Here is a 21,282-nt window from a genome sequence, read left to right on the forward strand (position 1 = left end):
TGGATTATTACTGCTCTGTCAGGGCACCACCCCTGGATTATTACTGCTCTGTCAGGGCACCAGACCTGGATTATTACTGCTCTGTCAGGGCACCAGACCTGGATTATTACTGCTCTGTCAGGGAACTATGTTCTAGTCTTGTAGTCCATTCATTATAGGCCTCTGGTTTAATATGTTTAGGTCTATGTGAGTCTCATGTTAAATGTTTCTTAGGCCTACAAGACTATTTGGTCTGTAATGCAAAATCACATTAGATTACAGTAAGATATAGTGTAGGCTATGCTTTTATCTTCATCTAATGATGATTTGAGAGCCCAAATTTTGGCCCACCTAATTTTTTGCTGGACCTGCCATCAATGGATTTCTGCCTACGTTACTGATTCAAACCCAACCAAAGTGATCAGATATTTGACTTCCGAATCATCAAACCAAATGAATTTCTCAAGTGGACGTGCAGTGCACACACAGGAGGAAACATTTTCACATCTTCACTCTCTAGCATTAAATCACTATGACAGAGGCCACTTCTGTAAATATTTCAGCTCCTGTCTCGATTGGGTCCATAGCACAGGTGCAGCTGTCATCAGGCAAAAAAACTGTAGGTAATGAGAGGAGACAGACTGCGACTTGATCAAAGCACCTCCGGGCTTAGAATAAGATGGACTGTCAAGCAGTGAACACAGTGAGACTCAGAGCCACAGCGGTGGTGGGCAAGACTGTGCCTTACAAATGAAATGTTATGGCTGACACAAACACACACACACACACACACGCACGAACACACCCAGATGCAAACACACACATGCACACAAACACATACACAAAAGAACGCACCCAGATGCAAACAGACACACACAAACGAACGCACGCACACAGATACATACACACACACTGTCATAGAGAGATCATTTGTGCTGACAGCTCATCCTCACGACTGGGACCTTATCAACTCCAGCTGCACCCCTCTGAGTCATCACACACAGTGTGTCTGTGTGTGTGTGTGTGCGTGTGTGTATGTGTATGTGTCCGTGTGTGTGTGCTTTTCCTTGTTTGCTTGTGTGTGCACATGCGTTTGTGTGTGTGCGTCTTTCTCAGTGTGTGTATCTCAGTAAGACTCTACCCACTCAATCTAATCCTCCCTGGGAGATAAATTAACAATGTCTTCTAGCTGCGACATAACGGACAGCCTTCCCCAACAAACAAACACACACACATTTCTCCTGGTGTCAAACACCCTCACCCTGGGAGAATCTCAATTGCATACACGTTCCCTCTCCTCTCTCCTATCCTCCTCAAAACTCATTGGAGGAGAAGGTCAGAGGGGAGGGACATCTGGCTTTCTCATCCAATGGGTTTTGAAAAGGAGACGAGGACAGAGGACGCGAGGAGTATGCAATTGAGATCTTCCCTCTCTCCTCTAAATCCCCTCCCTGACCCAATCCTCTCATATCGGAGAAAACATAGACTGTACTCGATTCAGATGGAACTGCTGCTGCCTCCCACTCATGTGCCACCCTGACATTTGAGAGGGGGGCTGAAAATGAAGATATTGAGAGCAGCGAGAGGAGGAGGGGTGATGAGGGAATGAGGTAGGAGGGAAGAGAGAGAGAGAGACAGCAGGGGCTGCAGGGAAAGAGAGGAAAGGGCCTGCTTCTCAGATCTGCCCCCCTGCAGTAAAGAGGGAGGGAGAGAGAGAGAGAGACACAGAGAGAGAGAGAAAGAAAGAGAGCGACAGAGAGAGACAGGGAGAGAGAGACAGGGAGAGAGAGACGGAGAGAGAGAGACAGGGAGAGAGAGACACAGAGAGAGAGAATGAAAGAGAGCGACAGAGAGAGACAGGGAGAGAGAGACAGGGAGAGAGAGACAGGGAGAGTGAGAGAGACAGGGAGAGAGAGACAGGGAGACAGAGAGAGAGATAGGGAGAGAGAGCCAGGGAGAGAGAGAGAGAGACACAGAGAGAGAGAGAAAGAAAGAGAGCGACAGAGAGAGACAGGGAGAGAGAGACAGGGTGAGAGACGGAGAGAGAGAGACAGGGAGAGAGAGAGACAGGGAGAGAGAGACAGGGAGAGAGAGACGGAGAGAGAGAGACAGGGAGAGAGAGACACAGAGAGAGAGAATGAAAGAGAGCGACAGAGAGAGACAGGGAGAGAGAGACAGGGAGAGAGAGACAGGGAGAGTGAGAGAGACAGGGAGAGAGAGACAGGGAGACAGAGAGAGAGATAGGGAGAGAGAGCCAGGGAGAGAGAGAGAGAGACACAGAGAGAGAGAGAAAGAAAGAGAGCGACAGAGAGAGACAGGGAGAGAGAGACAGGGTGAGAGACGGAGAGAGAGAGACAGGGAGAGAGAGAGACAGGGAGAGAGAGAGAGGCGATAAAAGAACGAATGAACAAGAAAGACAGAAAGAAAGGGAGCGTTGAAAAAAGAACAAATAATTGCTTTCCCATCACTCCACCTCTCCATCACTCCATCACTCCATCTCTTCATCACTCCACCCCTCCACCTCTTCATCACTCCACCCCTCCACCTCTCCATCACTCCACCTCTCCACCCCTCCACCTCTCCACCCCTCCACCCCTCCAGCTCTCCACCCCTCCACCTCTCCATCACTCCACCTCTCCACCTCTCCACCTCTCCATCACTCCATCTCTCCATCACTCCACCTCTCCACCCCTCCACCTCTCCACCCCTCCACCTCTACACCTCTCCACCCCTCCACCTCTACACCTCTCCACCCCTCCACCTTGCCACCCCTCCATCTCTCCACCCTTCCACCCCTCCACCTCTCCACCCATCCACCTCTCCACCCCTCCATCTCTCCACCGCTCCACCCTCCACCTCTCCACCCCTCCACCCCTCCACCCTTCCACCCCTCCACCTCTCCACCCTTACACCCCTCCACCTCTCCACCTCTCCACCCCCCCACCCCTCCATTTCTCCACCCTTCCACCTCTCCACCTCTCCACCCCTCCATTTCTCCACCTCTCCACCCCTCCATCTCTCCAACTCTCCACACCTCCACCTCTCCACCACTCCACCCCTCCACCCCTCCACCTCTCCATCACTCCACCTCTCCACCCTTGCATCTCTCCCTCACTCCACCCCTCCATCTCTCCACCACTCCACCCCTCCTTCTCCCCTCCTCTCAAACCCTCCATCTGTCCATCACTCCATCTCTCCACCCCTCCATGTACTCGTCTACCTCAGTAGACGGATTAGCTGTCAGGAAAGCCCATGCCCAGACTCAGCATTAAAGGAGAAAGCCCTAATGGCAGGCTCAGACTCAGCATTAAAGGGGGTGAGCCCTGAGTGGCTGCCTGGCTGACTCATGCACAGTGGCATATAATGGATTCCAAGGGAAGCCAGGCTTCCCCCCAAATTTGCAAGAGGCTGAATGTATCTCACCGGTAAAGCATCTGAGCGAAACAGCACCTCTCTGCCTCTGTATGTGTAGCCCATCTATCTGATGCTGTCTGGTCAAAAAGAGTGTGACATTGTTGCTGCCCGTAGCATTGAATGCAATGGCCTCCCTTGATCATTTTTAAAATAAAATAATAGCCAATCAGTGTTGAGCTAAACTGAGTGAGCTCAGCTGTGAATGGTCCCAGCGCCGGTTTGAATTTGGCTTCACACCAATCACAACACATCAGAAGCCAAACATCATTGACAGAAAAAAACTTGAATTGTTGCATGATCTCGTTGTTTCATTGACCTTCATTGGCCAACTAGCTAGCTAAAACCACCCCTTTCCTAAATTAGCCTTGGAGGGAGATAGGGATTTCAACCTGTGTATTTTCTTCATTCTCCTACTGGCCAATGATTGTAACAGTGATTCTGGAGGAGGAGGAGGAGGAGGAGGAGGAGGAGGAGGAGGAGGAGGAGGAGGAGGAAGAGGAGGAGGAGCAGTAGTAGTAGTAGTAGGAGGAGCAGTAGGAGGAGGAGGAGCAGTAGCAGGAGGAGGAGGAAGAGGAGGAGGAGCAGTAGTAGTAGGAGGAGGAGGAGCAGTAGTAGGAGGAGGAGGAGCAGTAGCAGGAGGAGGAGGAAGAGGAGCAGTAGTAGTAGTAGTAGTAGGGGGAGGAGGAGGAGGAGGAGGAGGAGGAGGAGCAGTAGTAGTAGGAGGAGGAGGAGCAGTAGTAGGAGGAGGAGGAGCAGTAGTAGGAGGAGGAGGAGCAGTAGAAGGAGGAGGAGGAAGAGGAGGAGGGGCAGTAGTAGTAGGAGGAGGAGGAGGAGCAGTAGTAGTAGGAGCAGGAGGAGGAGGAGCAGTAGCAGGAGGAGGAGGAGGAGCAGCAGTAGTAGGAGGTGGAGGAGCAGTAGTAGGAGGAGGAGGAGCAGTAGTAGGAGGAGGAGGAGCAGTAGAAGGAGGAGGAGGAGCAGTAGCAGGAGGAGGAGGAGGAGGAGGAGGAGGAGCAGTAGTAGGAGGAGGAGGAGCAGTAGTAGTAGTAGTAGTAGTAGGAGGAGGAGGAGGAGGAGGAGGAGGAGGAGGAGGAGGAGGAGGTGCAGGAGGATGAGGAGGAGGAGGAGGAGCAGTAGTAGTAGGAGGAGGAGGAGCAGTAGGAGGAGGAGGAGGAGGAGGAGGAGCAGGAGGAGGAGGAGGAGGAGGAGAAGGAGGAGGAGCAGGAGGAGGAGGAGCCGGAGGATGAGGAGGAGGAGGAGCAGTAGTAGTAGGAGGAGGAGCAGTAGTAGTAGGAGGAGGAGGAGGAGGAGCAGGAGAAGTAGCAGTAGGAGGAGGAGCAGTAGTAGGAGGAGGAGGAGGAGCAGGAGAAGTAGCAGTAGCAGCAGGAGAAGCAATAGCAGGAGGAGGATCAGTAGCAGGAGGAGAAGTAGCAGTAGCAGGAGGAGAAGTAGAAGTAGCAGGAGGAGAAGTAGCAGTAGCAGCAGGAGGATCAGTAACAGTAGCAGTAGCAGGAGGAGAAGTAGCAGTAGCAGGAGCCGTAGCAGGAGGAGAAGCAGAAGCAGCAGGAGGAGCAGTAGCAGGAGGAGGAGCAGTATCAGGAGGAGGATAAGTTGAACCAGGAGCAGTAGCAGGAGGAGGAGCAGTAGCAGGAGGAGGAGCAGTAGCAGGAGGAGGAGCAGTAGCAGGAGTAGGATCAGTAGCAGGAGGAGGATAAGGAGCAGGAGGAGGAGCAGTAGCACCAGGAGGATAAGTAGAAGCAGGAGCAGTAGCAGGAGGAGGAGCAGTAGCAGGAGGAGCAGTAGCAGGAGCAGGATGAGCAGTAACAGGAGAAGTATGAGCAGGAGGAGAAGAAGTAGCAGGGGGAGGAGGGGTAGCAGCAGGAGGAGCAGTAGCAGGAGGAGAGGTAGCTGGAGGAGCAGTAGCAGGAGGAGAAGTAGCAGTAACAGGAGGAGTATGAGCAGGAGCAGGAGTAGCAGTAGCAGGAGGAGCACTAGCAGGAGGAGCAGTAGCGGGAGGAGGGGTAGCAGCAGGAGGAGCAGTAGCAGGAGGAGGAGCAGTAGCAGGAGGAGGAGGGGTAGCAGCAGGAGGAGCAGTAGCAGGAGGAGCAGTAGCAGGAGGAGAAGTAGCAGGAGGAGCAGCAGCAGGAGGAGAAGTAGCAGTAACAGGAGGAGTATGAGCAGGGGCAGGAGGAATAGGAGCAGGAGGAGCAGGAACAGTAGCAGAGGGGGTATGAGCAGGAGGAGTAAGAGCAGAAGGAGAAGTAGCAGAGCAGGAGGATGAGTAGAAGCAGGAGAAGCAGGAGGAGTACGAGCAGTAGCAGTAGCAGGAGGAGCAGTAGCAGCAGGAGGAGGAGCAGCAGGAGGAGCAGGAGTAGGATGATGAGCAGCAGGAAGAGCAGTAGCAGCAGGAGGAGCAGTAGCAGCAGGAGGAGCAGCAGCAGGAGGAGCAGGAGTAGGATGATGAGCAGCAGGAAGAGCAGTAGCAGCATGAGGAGCAGCAGCAGGAGGAGCAGGAGTAGGATGATGAGCAGTAGCAGCAGGAGGAGCAGCAGTAGGAGGAGCAGGAGGAGGATGATGAGCAGCAGGAAGAGCAGTAGCAGCAGGAGCTGGCTGCCTGTGTGTGCCTTGCCTTCTGACAGACAGAGCCACAGAGCCACAACCATAGACGATCGCCAGGAGTGGTTTCCTTACCACATAACTTGACCAGTTATAGCAGGGCTATTAAACTGTCAGTAGTACTGTTGCTTGTCCTTCCTACCTGGCTTACTAAAAGTAACTACACTTATTAACTGATGGACCAGATCTGAGTCAGGCTCTGATCAGAGGGCCTGTGTCACCTATGGTTGCCATGGTGCTGTGAGGAGACCTTGGCTGAGAACTCTGCAAGTATTGTACGTATTTTTGTTATTTTGTGTATTTTGGGGGGTGTTGATAACCTGTTGAGTGATGATCCATGGAGTTGCAGGACTGATGATATAGCTAGCTAGCTAATCTAATCATATTTTTGTTATTTTGTGTATTTTGGGGGGTGTTGATAACCTGTTGAGTGATGATCCATGGAGTTGCAGGACTGATGATATAGCTAGCTAGCTAATCTAATCATATTTTTGTTATTTTGTGTATTTTGGGGGGTGTTGATAACCTGTTGAGTGATGATCCATGGAGTTGCAGGACTGATGATATAGCTAGCTAGCTAATCTAATCATATTTTTGTTATTTTGTGTATTTTGGGGGGTGTTGATAACCTGTTGAGTGATGATCCATGGAGTTGCAGGACTGATGATATAGCTAGCTAGCTAATCTAATCATATTTTTGTTATTTTGTGTATTTTGGGGGGTGTTGATAACCTGTTGAGTGATGATCCATGGAGTTGCAGGACTGATGATATAGCTAGCTAGCTAATCTAATCATATTTTTGTTATTTTGTGTATTTTGGGGGGTGTTGATAACCTGTTGAGTGATGATCCATGGAGTTGCAGGACTGATGATATAGCTAGCTAGCTAATCTAATCATATTTTTATTCCAGCTTGGTTTCTGGAAAGATGTGGACTGCGGTGTGAGGGGATGACAGAGGCTCACCTCACAGGACACTGTTGCTGATTACTGCTGAGATGTGATGGTCTCTTGGGCGTTTATAGCTACCAAATTACCACCTAGGCAGGTGCTACACGTTCAATGGTGGATGTTCCAGCCTACCTACAGAGGAGCTGTGACTGACAGAGGGGCCTGTCTGACTGATGTTTCTCACACCCTGGCTTTACCATCAACGCCTCCTCCACTCAAGCTACTCCTTTACTGAAATGCATCATCGTCTGGCTGTGGAAGATCAACTCCCTGAATGTGATTTTTTAAAAGAGATTTTACGATTCCGTATGAAAAGCACTATGTATAATTTTTACAATTCTTCTTCTTATTATTATTTTGACCTAAGCAGGAAAAACTCCTGTCCCCACTTCCCAGTAGGCCCTGTCTGTAAGACCAGTGGTAGCGTGGAATTAGAATGTCCAATTAGCTCTATTCCTACGGGTGGTACAGTCCCCACAGTGGACCCACACCTGAGAGCATTGGTCCACTCAGAACAAACCTACAAGTTTCCCTTTCCCAGCCACCACCCCCAACTTCTTCATTACCAACAGCACTGGGCTAGCTACCGGCAGAAGTGATTTCCTACACTGTTGATGGTACTTAGCTGAAAGAAGGGATTTCCTACACTGTTGATGGTACTTAGCTGAAAGAAGGGATTTCCTACACTGTTGAAGGTACCCTGGAAGGGATTTCCTACACTGTTGAAGGTACCCTGGAAGGGATTTCCTACACTGTTGAAGGTACCCTGGAAGGGACTTCCTACACTGTTGAAGGTACCCTGGAAGGGATTTCCTACACTGTTGAAGGTACCCTGGAAGGGATTTCCTACACTGTTGAAGGTACTTAGCTGAAAGAAGGGATTTCCTACACTGTTGAAGGTACCCTGGAAGGGATTTCCTACACTGTTGAAGGTACCCTGGAAGGGATTTGGGATCAACGGAAAGTGGGAAACCTGATGGCGCCAATGTCGAAAAACAACATGAGCAAAACAACGACATGAGCGAGTACACACACACAACTTAAAACAACACACACACACATACACAACCGACAGAAAACAACACACACACATACACACACATACACACATACACATTCTGTTCTGAAATTAACACAGCCTCCACTCGCAGGCATATAAAACCTGTCATGGTGCCGAGTAAACCCCACAGGGAATTCTCCATTCTTTACCGGAATGTGGTTTGTTTTCCCAAAGTTACACTTGTGTTGAGATGCAGAACTTATTCTGGCAGAGGATGACGGAGTCACAGATTGTGAAAACAAGTCATTTTGTCAAAAGGAGGACATGATACGTTTTGCTTTTCACACATTATGAAAACAGTGGTTTGTTAATCCAAATGGCAGGATATGTTGGAAAATATAAGATCCTTGGACCCAGTGAGATACAAAAATACACTAAATAACTGGTTCAAGTCATTAAAAATAGAACACACTCACAATGAGCTACCAGGCCTTCACAACACACTGTTAGTGACTAACTCAAATGGACAACAACAATACACAAGATTTGCTAGGAGGCCTGCGTGTGAGAGAGGAAGATGGAGAGAGAGTTGTAGAGAGAGAGAGTTGTAGAGACAGACAGAGAGAGAGAGAGAGAGAGAGAGAGAGAGAGAGAGAGAGAGAGAGAGAGAGAGAAAGAAAGAGAGAGAGAGAGAGCGAAAGAAAGAAAGAAAGAAAGAAAGAAAGAAAGAAAGAAAGAAAGAAAGAAAGAAAGAAAGAAAGAAAGAAAGAAAGAGAAAAGATCAACCCCTGGCAGGTCTGTCTTCTTCTGCAATGAGCCATTCACCGTGTTTGAGTAGATCATTAGCGAATAGCCATCCAGCCCAGTCCATTCGAGCCTGGGAGACAGTCTCTAACCCAACTCACTTCTTTTGCATTTAACACTGCATGACTCCTCACTCCTACACACCATGACAGGGCCATGGGGCCATACGGAGCTCTCTCTCTCTCCCTCTACCTATCCCTCAAATTTGTCTCACAATAAAATATACATTTACTACATAAGACGGAGGTCAAAATACATACAGGAAATTTGAGCCAGAATAAGGGGCTTATGAATGTATTGTAGTGTTTCAAAAATTGTACAACTGCCTTGATTTTGCAGGACCCAAGGAAGAGTGCCTTGCTTTGGCAGCAGCTAATGGGGATCCATAATAAATACAAATACAAATGAGGACACACATTGAAGAGATTTCAACACATTTCATCATTTTCTTTGTCTGGTATACTTGGGAGGACTGAGGTCACTGGGACAGGAGCGCTGAGTGATTCACTCTGGGGGTTGGTGTCAAATCTGTAGGTCCATGTCTCTTTTTCCCTTTACCCTACTACTCTATCTCTTTGGGGTTGGACAGCCACAGGTGACTGTAAATAAGAAGGGATTGAACCACAGTTCCTGCTCCTGATGATTAAATGTGTCTTTAAGTCAATCATGTATTGTGAAGACAAAGAAGAATTTCCAAACTTTATGGACCATATTTAAAAAAATCTAGAATGGAGTATAATTTTCTAGTCCATCGTAATGTAGATTTGGCACTTGTGTCGTTGTACTGTATAATTAAAGAGCCAAACGGTTAGCGGCTAACGTCGGTCACAGAGATGATGATAATCAATACAGGGTGTTGGTAAAACCAGCCCATCAAATGAATTGACCCTCCCTGGCATTTAAAAAAGACATTTAGCCTCACTCATCTGAAAATCATTACACCATATAGCCAAGGTATATAGTACTATGTGTTCCAGGTTATATCCAGGCTATTTCCAGGCTATCTATAGGCTATTTCCAGGCTATTTTTTAAATTAAGGACCGGTTGAACAAAAACTATTCTGACAGTAAGATTGTAGCTGATCTGATGGAAAGTTAATAGCAAAATGATGGAGGGAAGAGCAATACCATTTTAAAGAGGTATAAGAGGGTGGTTTTATTTCTCCCAGAAAATACAATCGTAATAGCATTAAACATGGTACTAATTTAATAACATCAGAGGGGTATGGGAGGTTTATAAGAAATGTTCATAGGATAAAAAGCGTTGGATAGCTAAATATCCATGCCAATCAATCAATCAATCAATCAATCAATCAAATGTATTAGATAACATCAGCTGTCACAAATCCTTTACAGATACCCAATGCAGAGGCAGAAACACAGGGGATAGAACAACTCACTAGAAGGCAGGAGCCTAGGAAGAAGGGTAAATAGCTATTTTTCTCCCTCTAAATGACCGTACACTGAAAAGGAATTTGTGGCTTCCCTGAAACTACAGGTGACTTCCCAGAATTATATCAGACATATCAGAGTGATAAAACACTACAGGAACATCCTAGTTCACTCAACAAACCTTTAAACACCTTTTAGCCAAGCCTTCTCTCTCTCGCTTTCAAAAGAGGAAATGTTTAAATACAATATAGTTCTTATTTGACATGTTCCCTGTATTGAACAATAAGCCTGAAAACAATACAGTGGTATAACTACTGTACCAGTGCAGTGGAACTACATGTTCTATTCAGGAATTTTACTACTATCCTTTGCAAAGAATGACATGTATGATCATTCCAAATACCATTCAAGCTCTAGGCTACACCGATGTCAAGCAAACGAAAACTGCGCAAACATACAGTAGCGATAAATCTCACACACAGTGACACACACACACAATGCCAACCCCAGATCCCAATGAAAGACGTTCCCTCTGTTGAAGGAGCAGTACCTTCCCTTGGTGCTCACACAGAGTCTCATTGTGAATCGCTGGTGCTGGTGATGATGACACAGAAATCCTGCCTGCTGCCTCCACTCTTTGCTGTATGTGTGAGGGGAGTGGTGCTGAGTCTGTATGTGTATGTGTGTGTGTGTGCTGGGGCTGCTGGTGAAAGCCCTTCCGTGTGATCGAGGGCTGGCTTACCCAGGTTTGATAAGCTTGGAGAAACCCTCAGTAGCAGAGGAGAGGTGGAGAGAAGGAGAAGAGAGAGAGAGAGAGAGAGAGAGAGAGAGAGAAAGAGCGGGAGAGCTAGACAAAGACAGAGCGAGAGAGAGAGAGAGAGAGAGAGAGAGAGAGAGAGAGAGAGAGAGAGAGAGAGAGAGAGATGGAGGACTGGGCAGGCAGGGATAGAGGCACAACAAGCTCTCACAGTCTCACTTCAGAATCTATGTTTCTCAAACGTCAAATTTGGACATTTTTAAGGTTACATTTAGACATTAACTGAGAATTTTTAAGGTTAGGGGTAAGTTTAGGCATTAACTCCGAATGTTTAAGGTAAGGGTTAAGGTTTAGGATAACCTTCATTTAAAAACGATCAAAAACAACTTTCAATCGCTAGATTCAAACATGCGTCAGATCCTTACACTCATCCACCATCCCCGTCCACAACACCCTAGCAAAACCGAAACCTACTTGAAGGTAACAGCGCTCACTGTTGCCCCCTAGTGGCCGGTTTCCACGTCATCTCCCGACGTCGTCAGACATGGATGGACGTGTAATAATGACTTGTATCATGGGTGACCTGGCTGAGGAGGCAGGTAGGGAATAATGGAGAGAGAACGTCATCTTACCTTATGGTATTCATCTCCTCATCAGGAACCTAAAAGAAAATCACAGGAGATTAGAGGAACAGAGGAGACACAAACACTCACTCACACATTTCACTTAACACTTGCACTCTCTGTTTCCATCTCTGCTCTCTCTCTCACTCTCTCTTCTATCTCCCTCTCCATCTCTTTCCCTCCATTTGTCTCTCTCTCCTTCTTGCTCTCTCTCATGCAGAGAGCCTGTCAGGCTACAGAGTCTGTGTACATCTGTAAAGAGAACAATCCTGTCATATTAAGAGAGGGAGAGAGAAAAAGAGAGAGTGGGAGAGCAGAAACCTCAATATCAGCCAGACTGCAGATACATGGCAACTGCACCCCCCCCCCCCATGAGAGTTGCTGGCAGTGACTCTGTATATGTATTGAGCTGAAGAGAAAAAAGAGCGAGAACAAAGAGAGAGGGGGGAGAGGGGAACAGGTGGCACCATCTGTTGAATTTCATATTATGTCACTAGGTGGTGGGGAGGAATGAGACTCTCACCAGGCGGTGGGGAGGACTGAGACTCTCACCAGGCGGTGGGGAGGAATGAGACTCTCACCAGGCGGTGGGGAAGAATGAGACTCTCACCAGGCGGTGGGGAGGAATGAGACTCTCACCAGGCGGTGGGGAGGAATGAGACTCACCAGGCGGTGGGGAGGAATGAGACTCTCACCAGGTGGTGGGGAGGAATGAGACTCTCACCAGGCGATAGGGAGGAATGAGACTCTCACCAGGCGGTGGGGAGGGATGAGACTCTCACCAGGCGGTGGGGAGGGATGAGACTCTCACCAGGCGGTGGGGAGGAATGAGACTCTCACCAGGCGGTGGGGAGGGATGAGACTCTCACCAGGCGGTGGGGAGGAATGAGACTCTCACCAGGCGGTGGGGAGGAATGAGACTCTCACCAGGCGATAGGGAGGAATGAGACTCTCACCAGGCGGTGGGGAGGGATGAGACTCTCACCAGGCGGTGGGGAGGAATGACACTCTCACCAGGCAGTGGGGAAGAATGAGACTCTCACCAGGCGGTGGGGAGGAATTAGACTCTCACCAGGCGATGGGGAGGGATGAGACTCTCACCAGGCGGTGGGGAGGAATGAGACTCTCACTAGGGGGTGGGGAGGAATGACACTCTCACCAGGCGGTGGGGAGGAATGAGACTCTCACCAGGCGGTGGGGAGGAATGAGACTCTCACCAGGGGTAGGGAGGAATGACACTCTCACCAGGCGGTGGGGAGGAATGAGACTCTCACCAGGCGGTGGGGAGGGATGAGACTCTCACCAGGCGGTGGAGAGGAATGAGACTCTCACCAGGCAGTGGGGAGGAATGAGACTCTCACCAGGCGGTAGGGAGGAATGAGACTCTCACCAGGCGGTGGGGAGGGATGAGACTCTCACCAGGCGATGGGGAGGAATGACACTCTCACCAGGCGGTGGGGAAGAATGAGACTCTCACCAGGCGGTGGGGAGGAATTAGACTCTCACCAGGCGGTGGGGAAGAATGAGACTCTCACCAGGCGGTGGGGAGGGATGAGACTCTCACCAGGCGGTGGGGAGGAATGAGACTCTCACCAGGGGTAGGGAGGAATGAGACTCTCACCAGGCGGTGGGGAGGGATGAGACTCTCACCAGGCGGTGGGGAGGGATGAGACTCTCACCAGGCGGTGGGGAGGAATGAGACTCTCACCAGGCGGTGGGGAGGAATGAGACTCTCACCAGGCGGTAGGGAGGAATGACACTCTCACCAGGCGGTGGGTAGGGATGAGACTCTCACCAGGCGGTGGGGAGGTATGACACTCTCACCAGGCGGTGGGGAAGAATGAGACTCTCACCAGGCGGTGGGGAGGAATGAGACTCTCACCAGGCGGTGGGGAGGGATGAGACTCTCACCAGGCGGTGGGGAGGACTGAGACTCTCACCAGGCGGTGGGGAGGAATGAGACTCTCACCAGGCGGTGGGGAGGAATGAGACTCTCACCAGGCGGTGGGGAAGAATGACACTCTCACCAGGAGGTGGGGAGGAATGACACTCTCACCAGGCGATGGGGAGGAATGAGACTCTCACCAGGCGGTGGGGAGGAATGAGACTCTCACCAGGCGGTGGGGAGGAATGAGACTCTCACCAGGCGGTGGGGAGAAATGAGACTCTCACCAGGCGGTGGGGAGGAATGAGACTCTCACCAGGATGTGGGGAGGAATGACACTCTCACCAGGTGGTTTAATAAATATAATGAATAATAATAATATAGCATTTCAAAAAATAGATAAATAATAGAAATAACAATAAGATAATGGTAAAAGTGAATAGTAAATATTATAAATAATAGGGACAATTAAAGGATAAACATGGAAAATGAACATGCTACTATTATTAACACTAATACTACAACCATCCCTACTACTATCATTAACACAAGCAGAATTTCTACCTCTAATATCGCTACCTACCGCTTATTAAAACTATAGCTAACTTATCACTAAGTGTCATCATCACCATTATATCAGTACTACATCTACCATCCTCATTACTACTGCTAATACTACCACCACCACCATAGTTGTACTGTTGGAAGGTGAACCTTCGCTCCAGTCTGAGGTCCTGAGCACTCTGGAGCAGGTTTTCATCAAGGATCTCTCTGTACTTTGCTCCATTCATCTTTCCCTCGATCCTGACTAGTCTCCCAGTTCCTGCTGCTGAAAAACATCCACACAACATGATGCTGCCACCACCATGCTTCACCGTAGGGATGGTATAAGGTTTCCTCCAGACGTGATGCTTGGCATTCAGGCCAAAGAGTTCAATCTTGGTTTCATCAGACCAGAGAATCTTGTTTCTCATGGTCTGAGAGTCTTTAGGTGCCTTCTGGCAAACTCCAAGTGGGCTGTCATGTGCCTTTTACTGAGGAGTGGCTTCTGTCTGGCCACTCTACCATAAAGGCCTGATTGGAGGAGTGCTGAAGAGATGGTTGTCCTTCTGGAGGTTCTCCCACTCCACTGAGGAACTCAGGAGATCTTTCTGAGTAACCATTGTCTTCTTGGTCACCTTCCTGACCAAGTCCCTTCCTGATTGCTCAGTTTGGCCTGGTGGGGAGAAGGGACTTGGTTTGACCTCTTGGTGGTTCCATACTTCTTCCATTTAATGATGAAGGCCACTGTGTTCTTGGGTACCTTCAATTCTGCAGTAACATTTTGGTACCCTTCCCCAGATGTGTGCCTCGACATATTTTAAAATAAATGAGCAAACATTTCTAAAAACCTGTTTCGCATTGTTGTTATGGGGTAATGTGTGTAGGTTGACAAGGATTTTTTTCTTTATCCATTTTAGAATTACAAAATGTGGAAAAAGTCAAGGGGTCTGAATAATTTCCGAATAAACTGTCCATATTTGGCTGCAAGAGGAGCCATTGCTCCTTCGCCCATGAGAATGTTTTGTTTTTTCCACTGGGTTTTAATAAGACAACATTTTGAATACATTAGGTAATTTCTGCTAATAAAGAATCTCTTGATGAGGTATATTTCTCACAGTAGAGGAGAAAGTGCATCTCTGTCTCTACCTCCCCTGTCATGCAGTGACCACATACACGCTCCTCTTTGGGTAGCCATGTCTTTTTATGTCTGCCGGTTTCTATTGCCAATCGGTGGTCACTCATCCTGAACTTGGTAAGGATCTGTCTCTGCTTCGTATCTCTAACAGAGTAGAGATAATTGGCCAGTTCATATTCTCTGTTTAGGGTCAGATAGCAATTTAGTCGGCTTTGAGATTCTGTTTTGCTTTTCCAGTATAGTAAACATGTTTACGTTTTGTTTATTTTGAGTAGTTATTTTAAAGCAGTGCTGGTGTCAGCTTGGTTGGATAGGTCCAACACCAGCTGACTGAGAGGGCTTGTTTCTGGGCTCAGCTGTTAGATTTGAAGTGCTTTAAATTGGAGACTTGAATTTGGACTCTCTCTCTCTCCCATCTCTCACTCTCTTTCTCGCTCTCTCCCTCATACTTGATGTATCAGGTCAGATTAGGCCTAGGAATCAATGGAATTCCCATCTCCATTCAGATTTAGAGTGCTGTGCTAACCAAGTGGCAGTAACACTTTAGGTTTGAGTTATCTCATGAATATTAGTACAACCTCATTGTCTATTGTTTTCAATGAGGGAAAACACTGTTTAATATACCATGTAATATAAACCATGATGCATTCATTGAAAGATATTGTATCGTTTGTGTGTGTGTGTGTGTGTGTGTGTGTGTGTGTGTGCGTGCGTGCGTGCGTGCGTGCGTGCGTGCGTGATTGCGTGCGTGTGTGTGTGTATGTGTGTGTGCACATCTGTAATTAAATAATTGTTTTAATATACAGTACCATTCAAAAGTTTGGACACACCTACTCATTCAAGTAGGTGAGATTTTCTTTATTTGTACTCTTTTCTATTGTAGAATAATAGTGAAGACATCAAAACAATGAAATAACACATTTGAAATCAAGTAGTAACCAAAAAAGTGTTAAACAATTCAAAATATATTGTATATTCTTCAAATTAGCAACCCTTTGTCTTGATGACAGCTTTGCACACTTTTAGCATTCTCTCAACAAGCTTCATGTAGAAGGCTTTTCCAACAGTCTTGAAGGAGTTCCCACATATGCTGATCACTTTTTGGCTGCTTTTCCTTCACTTTGCGGTCCAATTCATCCCAAGCCATCTCAATTGGGTTGAGGATGGGTGATTGAGGAGGCCAGGTCTTCTGATGCAGCATTCCATCACTCTCCTTTTTCAAATAGCCTTTATACAGCCTGGAGGTATGTTGGGTCATTGTCCTGTTGATATTCCCACTAAGCGCAAACCAAATGGGATGGCGTATCGCTGCAGAATGCTGTGGTAGCCATGCTGGTTAAGTGTGCCTTGAATTCTAAATAAAACAAAGACAGTGTCATCAGCAAAGCACCACCACACCATCACACCTCCTCCTCCATGCTTCATGGTGGGAATCACACATGCGGATATCATCCGTTCACCTAGTCTCCGTTCATCTAGACATGGTGAAAACCAAAAATACAGCATTTGGACTCATCAGACCAAATGACAGATTTCCACCTGTCTAATGTCTATTTCTTGTGTTTCTTGGCCCAAGCAAGTCTCTTCTTTTTACTGGTTTCCTTTAGTAGTGGTTTCTTTGCAGCAATTTGACCATGAAGGCCTGATTCATGCATTCTCCTCTGAACAGTTGATGTTGAGGTGAACTCAGTGAAGCATTTATTTGGGCTGCAATCTGAGCTAAAGATAACTCTAATGAACGTATCCTCTGCAGCAGAGGTAACTCTGGGTCTTCCTTTCCTGTGGCGGTCCTCATGAGAGCAAGTTTCCTCATAGCGTTTGATGATTCTTGCGATTGCACTTGAAGAAAGTTTTTTAAATTCTCCACATTGACTGACCTTCATGTCTTAAAGTAATGATGGACTGTTGTTTCACTTTGCTTATTTGAGCTGTTCTTGCCATAATATGGACTTGGTCTTTTACCAAATAGGTCTATCTTCTGTATACCACACCTACCTTGTCACAACACAACTGATTGGCTCAAACACATTAAGAAGGAAAGAAATTCCACAAAGTAACTTGAAATTAATTTAAATGCATTCCAGGTGACCTCATGAAGCTGGTTGAGAAAATGCCAAGAGTGTGAAAAGCTGTCATCATGGCGGGGGTGGCTACTTTGAAGAATCTCAAATATAAAATAGATTTGGATTTGGTTACTTCATGATTCCGTATGTGTTATTTCATAGTTTTTATTTCTTTACTATTATTCTAAAATGTAGAAAAATTGTTAAAATAAAGAAAAACCCTGGAATAAGTAGTTGTGTCCCAACTTTGACTGGTACTGTAAAAAAATATTTATTTTGCTGCGCAGTCAAACAAACAAATAATGCCGTAAAAGAAACATAGTTACTGGGTTCAATTGTTATTTGACAGGAAGTGGTATGAGAGCAGAAGGCCATGTGCCTGTCATGATGGCACTGCTCTCAGCTAACACCAGAAGGAATCCTGTGAAATACTACTGAGAGAGAAATCAACTTTACAGATACACACACACACACGCATACGTGTATGTATGAACACACATGAACGTGCGCACACATCCATACACATACCCACACACTCACACGTGCACATTCACACGTACACACACACACACACACACACGCACGCACACACACACACGCACACACACACACACACACACACACACACACACACACACACACACACACACACACACACACACACACACTGAAACTGACACAAACACATAAACAAGCTCACATACACGCTTGTCTCTCAGCCCCCTCACCGCCCACATTTTTTAAAGCAGTTGCTAAGGTGACGGCAAAGACTGAATTTTAATCAGACAATAAATGAAGGCAATGTTATTTTCTCTTTCATTACTGAATGTCTGTGATACCTATGGCGAGATGATGTCTCAGTCTTAAAGGGGCAACCTGCAGTTGCTACATCCATGTTTGGACTTATTCAATTAACGATCTGGACCCATTTATTCTTGAAGAAAATAACTTATGAATGCCTCATTAGCTGTGTTCAACTGTCATACTCTATCATAACCCAGAATATAAATTGGATTTAGTCCAATATTTGTAAACAAAGTCAATGTATACATGCACTATATAGCCTCCAAAACATGGTTGAAACTATCATTTTTATGTAATGGATACATAAAAATGTCCCTGCACACAGATCTGTCTATGAATTTTAGAGTGGTTACATTTCTCCAGCCCATGTTTGTTACCGAAACAACTTCCCGAAACTCGCATTGTTATTGTTTTAACAGCTGATTGCCGCTTTAAAGGCAAATGTCATATGATCTTTACTGCATAAATGCAGAATAAGACATTTCATATTTCCCTTGTTGCCAATTAAACCCATGATAACACAAATTCTGAATTATAAACCCGCGCACTACACTTGAGACCTTCGAAATTTTGGAAGGGCAAGGGTCGTTTGGCCCATGGACTGGCCCGAAACTGGCTGAAACTTTATGTTTACGGAGTGGATACTTGGCTAATCTTGTTAGTATATTTTCTAACATGTCTCCCCCAGAACCTAATCAAGCATCCGACGCAATTACTTCAAGATTTTAGTTCTGGGGGTTCGAGATTATACCTGTTGGATAACAGATATGCACATTCTTATGTCTAATGTTATAATACTGTCTAATTATGAATGTGTAACAATTGAGAGTGTCATAAACAGGACACAGACTAAACAATGGGCCACTGAGTGACTACACAACTCATAGCCAAAAGGCTAACAATCACAAGAGAGAAAATGATTATCGTTAATTTGCTAATATTGATAACGCTCCGGAAAGGGGTTAGCAGCATGGGGTGGAAGCTGCAAACGCATGACATTCCATGCTGTTTTAGTGATTGGCTAAACGTTTTGGTTTATTTTGTATAATATTAGATAATATATATATAGATATGCATGTTCTGGTGTTTTAATTCGTAATTAGATATAGTATCAAAGTAGCTTTGAGGAGACCACTGTGTTGTGTTTTTGGAGTAAATATCAGCCAGTTTAAATTAGTTCTGTGGGTATTTACAAAGCCATTCCTTCCTACATTAGCCTACATGCTGAGAGTAATAATAACAACAATGGCCAGGTCGCAATTGTAAATGAGAACTTGTTCTCAACTTGCCTACCTGGTTAAATAAAGGTGAAATAAAATAAATAAAAAATACAAAAAATAAAAAAAATAATAATAGTAAAAATAACAACAATAATAGTAATAATAAAAACAACAGTAATAATAAAAGTAACAACAATAATAAAAATAATAGTAATAAAAAAAGTAATAACAGTAGTAACAATAATAATAATAATATTAATATTAATAGTATTCATAATAATAACAATTGTAATAATAATAACAATAATAAAAGTAATAATTAAAATAGTAGTACAAATAATAGTAATAATAACATTAGTAATATTGAAAATAATAGTAATAATAATAGTAATAATAATACTAATAATAATAGTAAATATAATAGTAACAATAATAGTAATCATAATACAATAATGTAAAAAATAATTTTAATAGTAATACTAGTAATAATAATACTACTAATAATAGTAACAACACTAGTAATAATAATAACAATAATAATGAAATAATATTAATAATAGTAATAACCATAATAATTAAATAATAGTAATATTAATAGTAATAATAATAATAATAATAATAGTAATAATAATAATAGTACTAATAATAATAATAGTAATAATAATAATAGCAATAATAATAATAGTACTAATAATAATAATAGTAATAATAATAATAATAGCATTAATATTAATAATATAAATAATAGTAAAGATAATAAAAATAATAATAGTAATAATAGTAATAATAATAGTAATAATGGTAATACAAATAATTGTCAAATAATATTAATAATAATAATAGTAATAATAATAGCAATAATAAAAATACTAGTAAACGTAATACTAATAATAATATTAACAACAAAAATAACAATACAAATAATAGCAAGTATGGTAGTAATAATAATAATAGTAATAATACAAATAATAATACAGACAGCTCAAGAGGTATGCTTAGATATGCAAAAAATTAGACAGATTTTTTTACATAGAATTAAGGATATTGATTATGGCTCTAGGTTGCAGGAACAAGCTGTTTCGGGTGTTTGAACAAGGCAAAATTCTCCACCTTAGCCAGTGCATGTCATATAAAATGTTAACCTTTATTCGCTTCAGAAATGATTGACAATCTGACATTATTGTGCATCAAGCTTTTTGAAAATGAATTTATGGCTTTTTGTAATGACACACCTTGTACCACGCACTATTGCGCAATCACTGTAATGTACTGAGCATGCTCAGTAGACATACGAGATATGTATAAAGAAATGGCACACCACAACGGGGTATAACATTTCTGATGTGTCACTCACCATGTTGATCCCTCTGGGGAGAGAGTTAGAGCAGTTGGGATATCTCATCACCAATCTCTCATCCCACAAAACTGGACTGGGATTTCTACACCTTCCCAATGTGTCCTGACGGAATTCTGGAGGAGGTGCTATTCCCCCCACACCCATTCTCCTCTCCCTCTCCAGCGTTGACAACGTTTTCTCCTTCTTGATCTTAATGTCCTTCAGCTCATCCTCCCTACGGACGCTATCAATGTCCGTCTCCAGGTAGGTTTTCTCCACGGGCGTCTCAATGAAACCCTGCTCTTCCTGCCTCCTCTCGCCAGGCCGGGTGCTCCGCTGCTGGGTTACCGAGCATGGTGGACTGCTGCTCCACTGGCGCTCTACTTGGATCACATCTCTGGACTCTGTGGTGGTGCTGAGGCTGGTTCTGGGGCTGAGGGAGCTGGATCTCTGGGGAGGAGGGGGCGGCGGTAGTTTCCTTAAAGCCTCCAGGTTGCCTGGGACCAGCACTCTTCCGCTCACGTCGTCCAGGAACTGTGAGAACTTAAGTTTGGCTTCAAACTTTTGCTCCAGCCAACAATAACACACTGACGTGTTGATCGTGTTACAACTGCTGCTAATGCTGGTGGCTGTTGTGGTGTACTGGCTACTGGAGGTCAGGCTGTGCACAGAACCAGCCCTCCTCCCCCTCCCTCTCCCCAGCCATGCTCCCCCTCCCAGTGCTGCCTGTGCTGCCCCCTCATGTAGCCCCACGAGGCAGTATG

At 45.4% G+C, this 21,282-nt stretch overlaps 1 protein-coding gene across 2 annotated transcripts in view; it reads right to left on the reverse strand.

The window, feature by feature from the left end:
* The window catches only part of LOC110522545 (brain-enriched guanylate kinase-associated protein), a 49,046-nt gene extending 38,125 nt beyond the window's left edge, over window positions 1-10,921 (reverse strand). Inside the window, exon 1 of one of the 2 annotated variants that reach the window (XM_036976149.2) lies at window positions 10,703-10,921. Coding sequence is in view for 1 of the 2 variants with exons in the window: in XM_036976150.2 (XP_036832045.2) it covers window positions 10,703-10,731 (29 nt within the window). In the remaining variant the exon portion in view is untranslated. The remainder of the gene's footprint in view (window positions 1-10,702) is intronic. The other variant, XM_036976150.2, reaches the window with a different exon arrangement.
* Between the last annotated feature and the right edge of the window lie 10,361 nt (window positions 10,922-21,282).

The sequence above is a fragment of the Oncorhynchus mykiss genome, chromosome 4 (genome assembly GCF_057628025.1).
Source record: "Oncorhynchus mykiss isolate SJ-2025 chromosome 4, ASM5762802v1, whole genome shotgun sequence".
NCBI classification, from domain to species: Eukaryota; Metazoa; Chordata; class Actinopteri; order Salmoniformes; family Salmonidae; genus Oncorhynchus; species Oncorhynchus mykiss.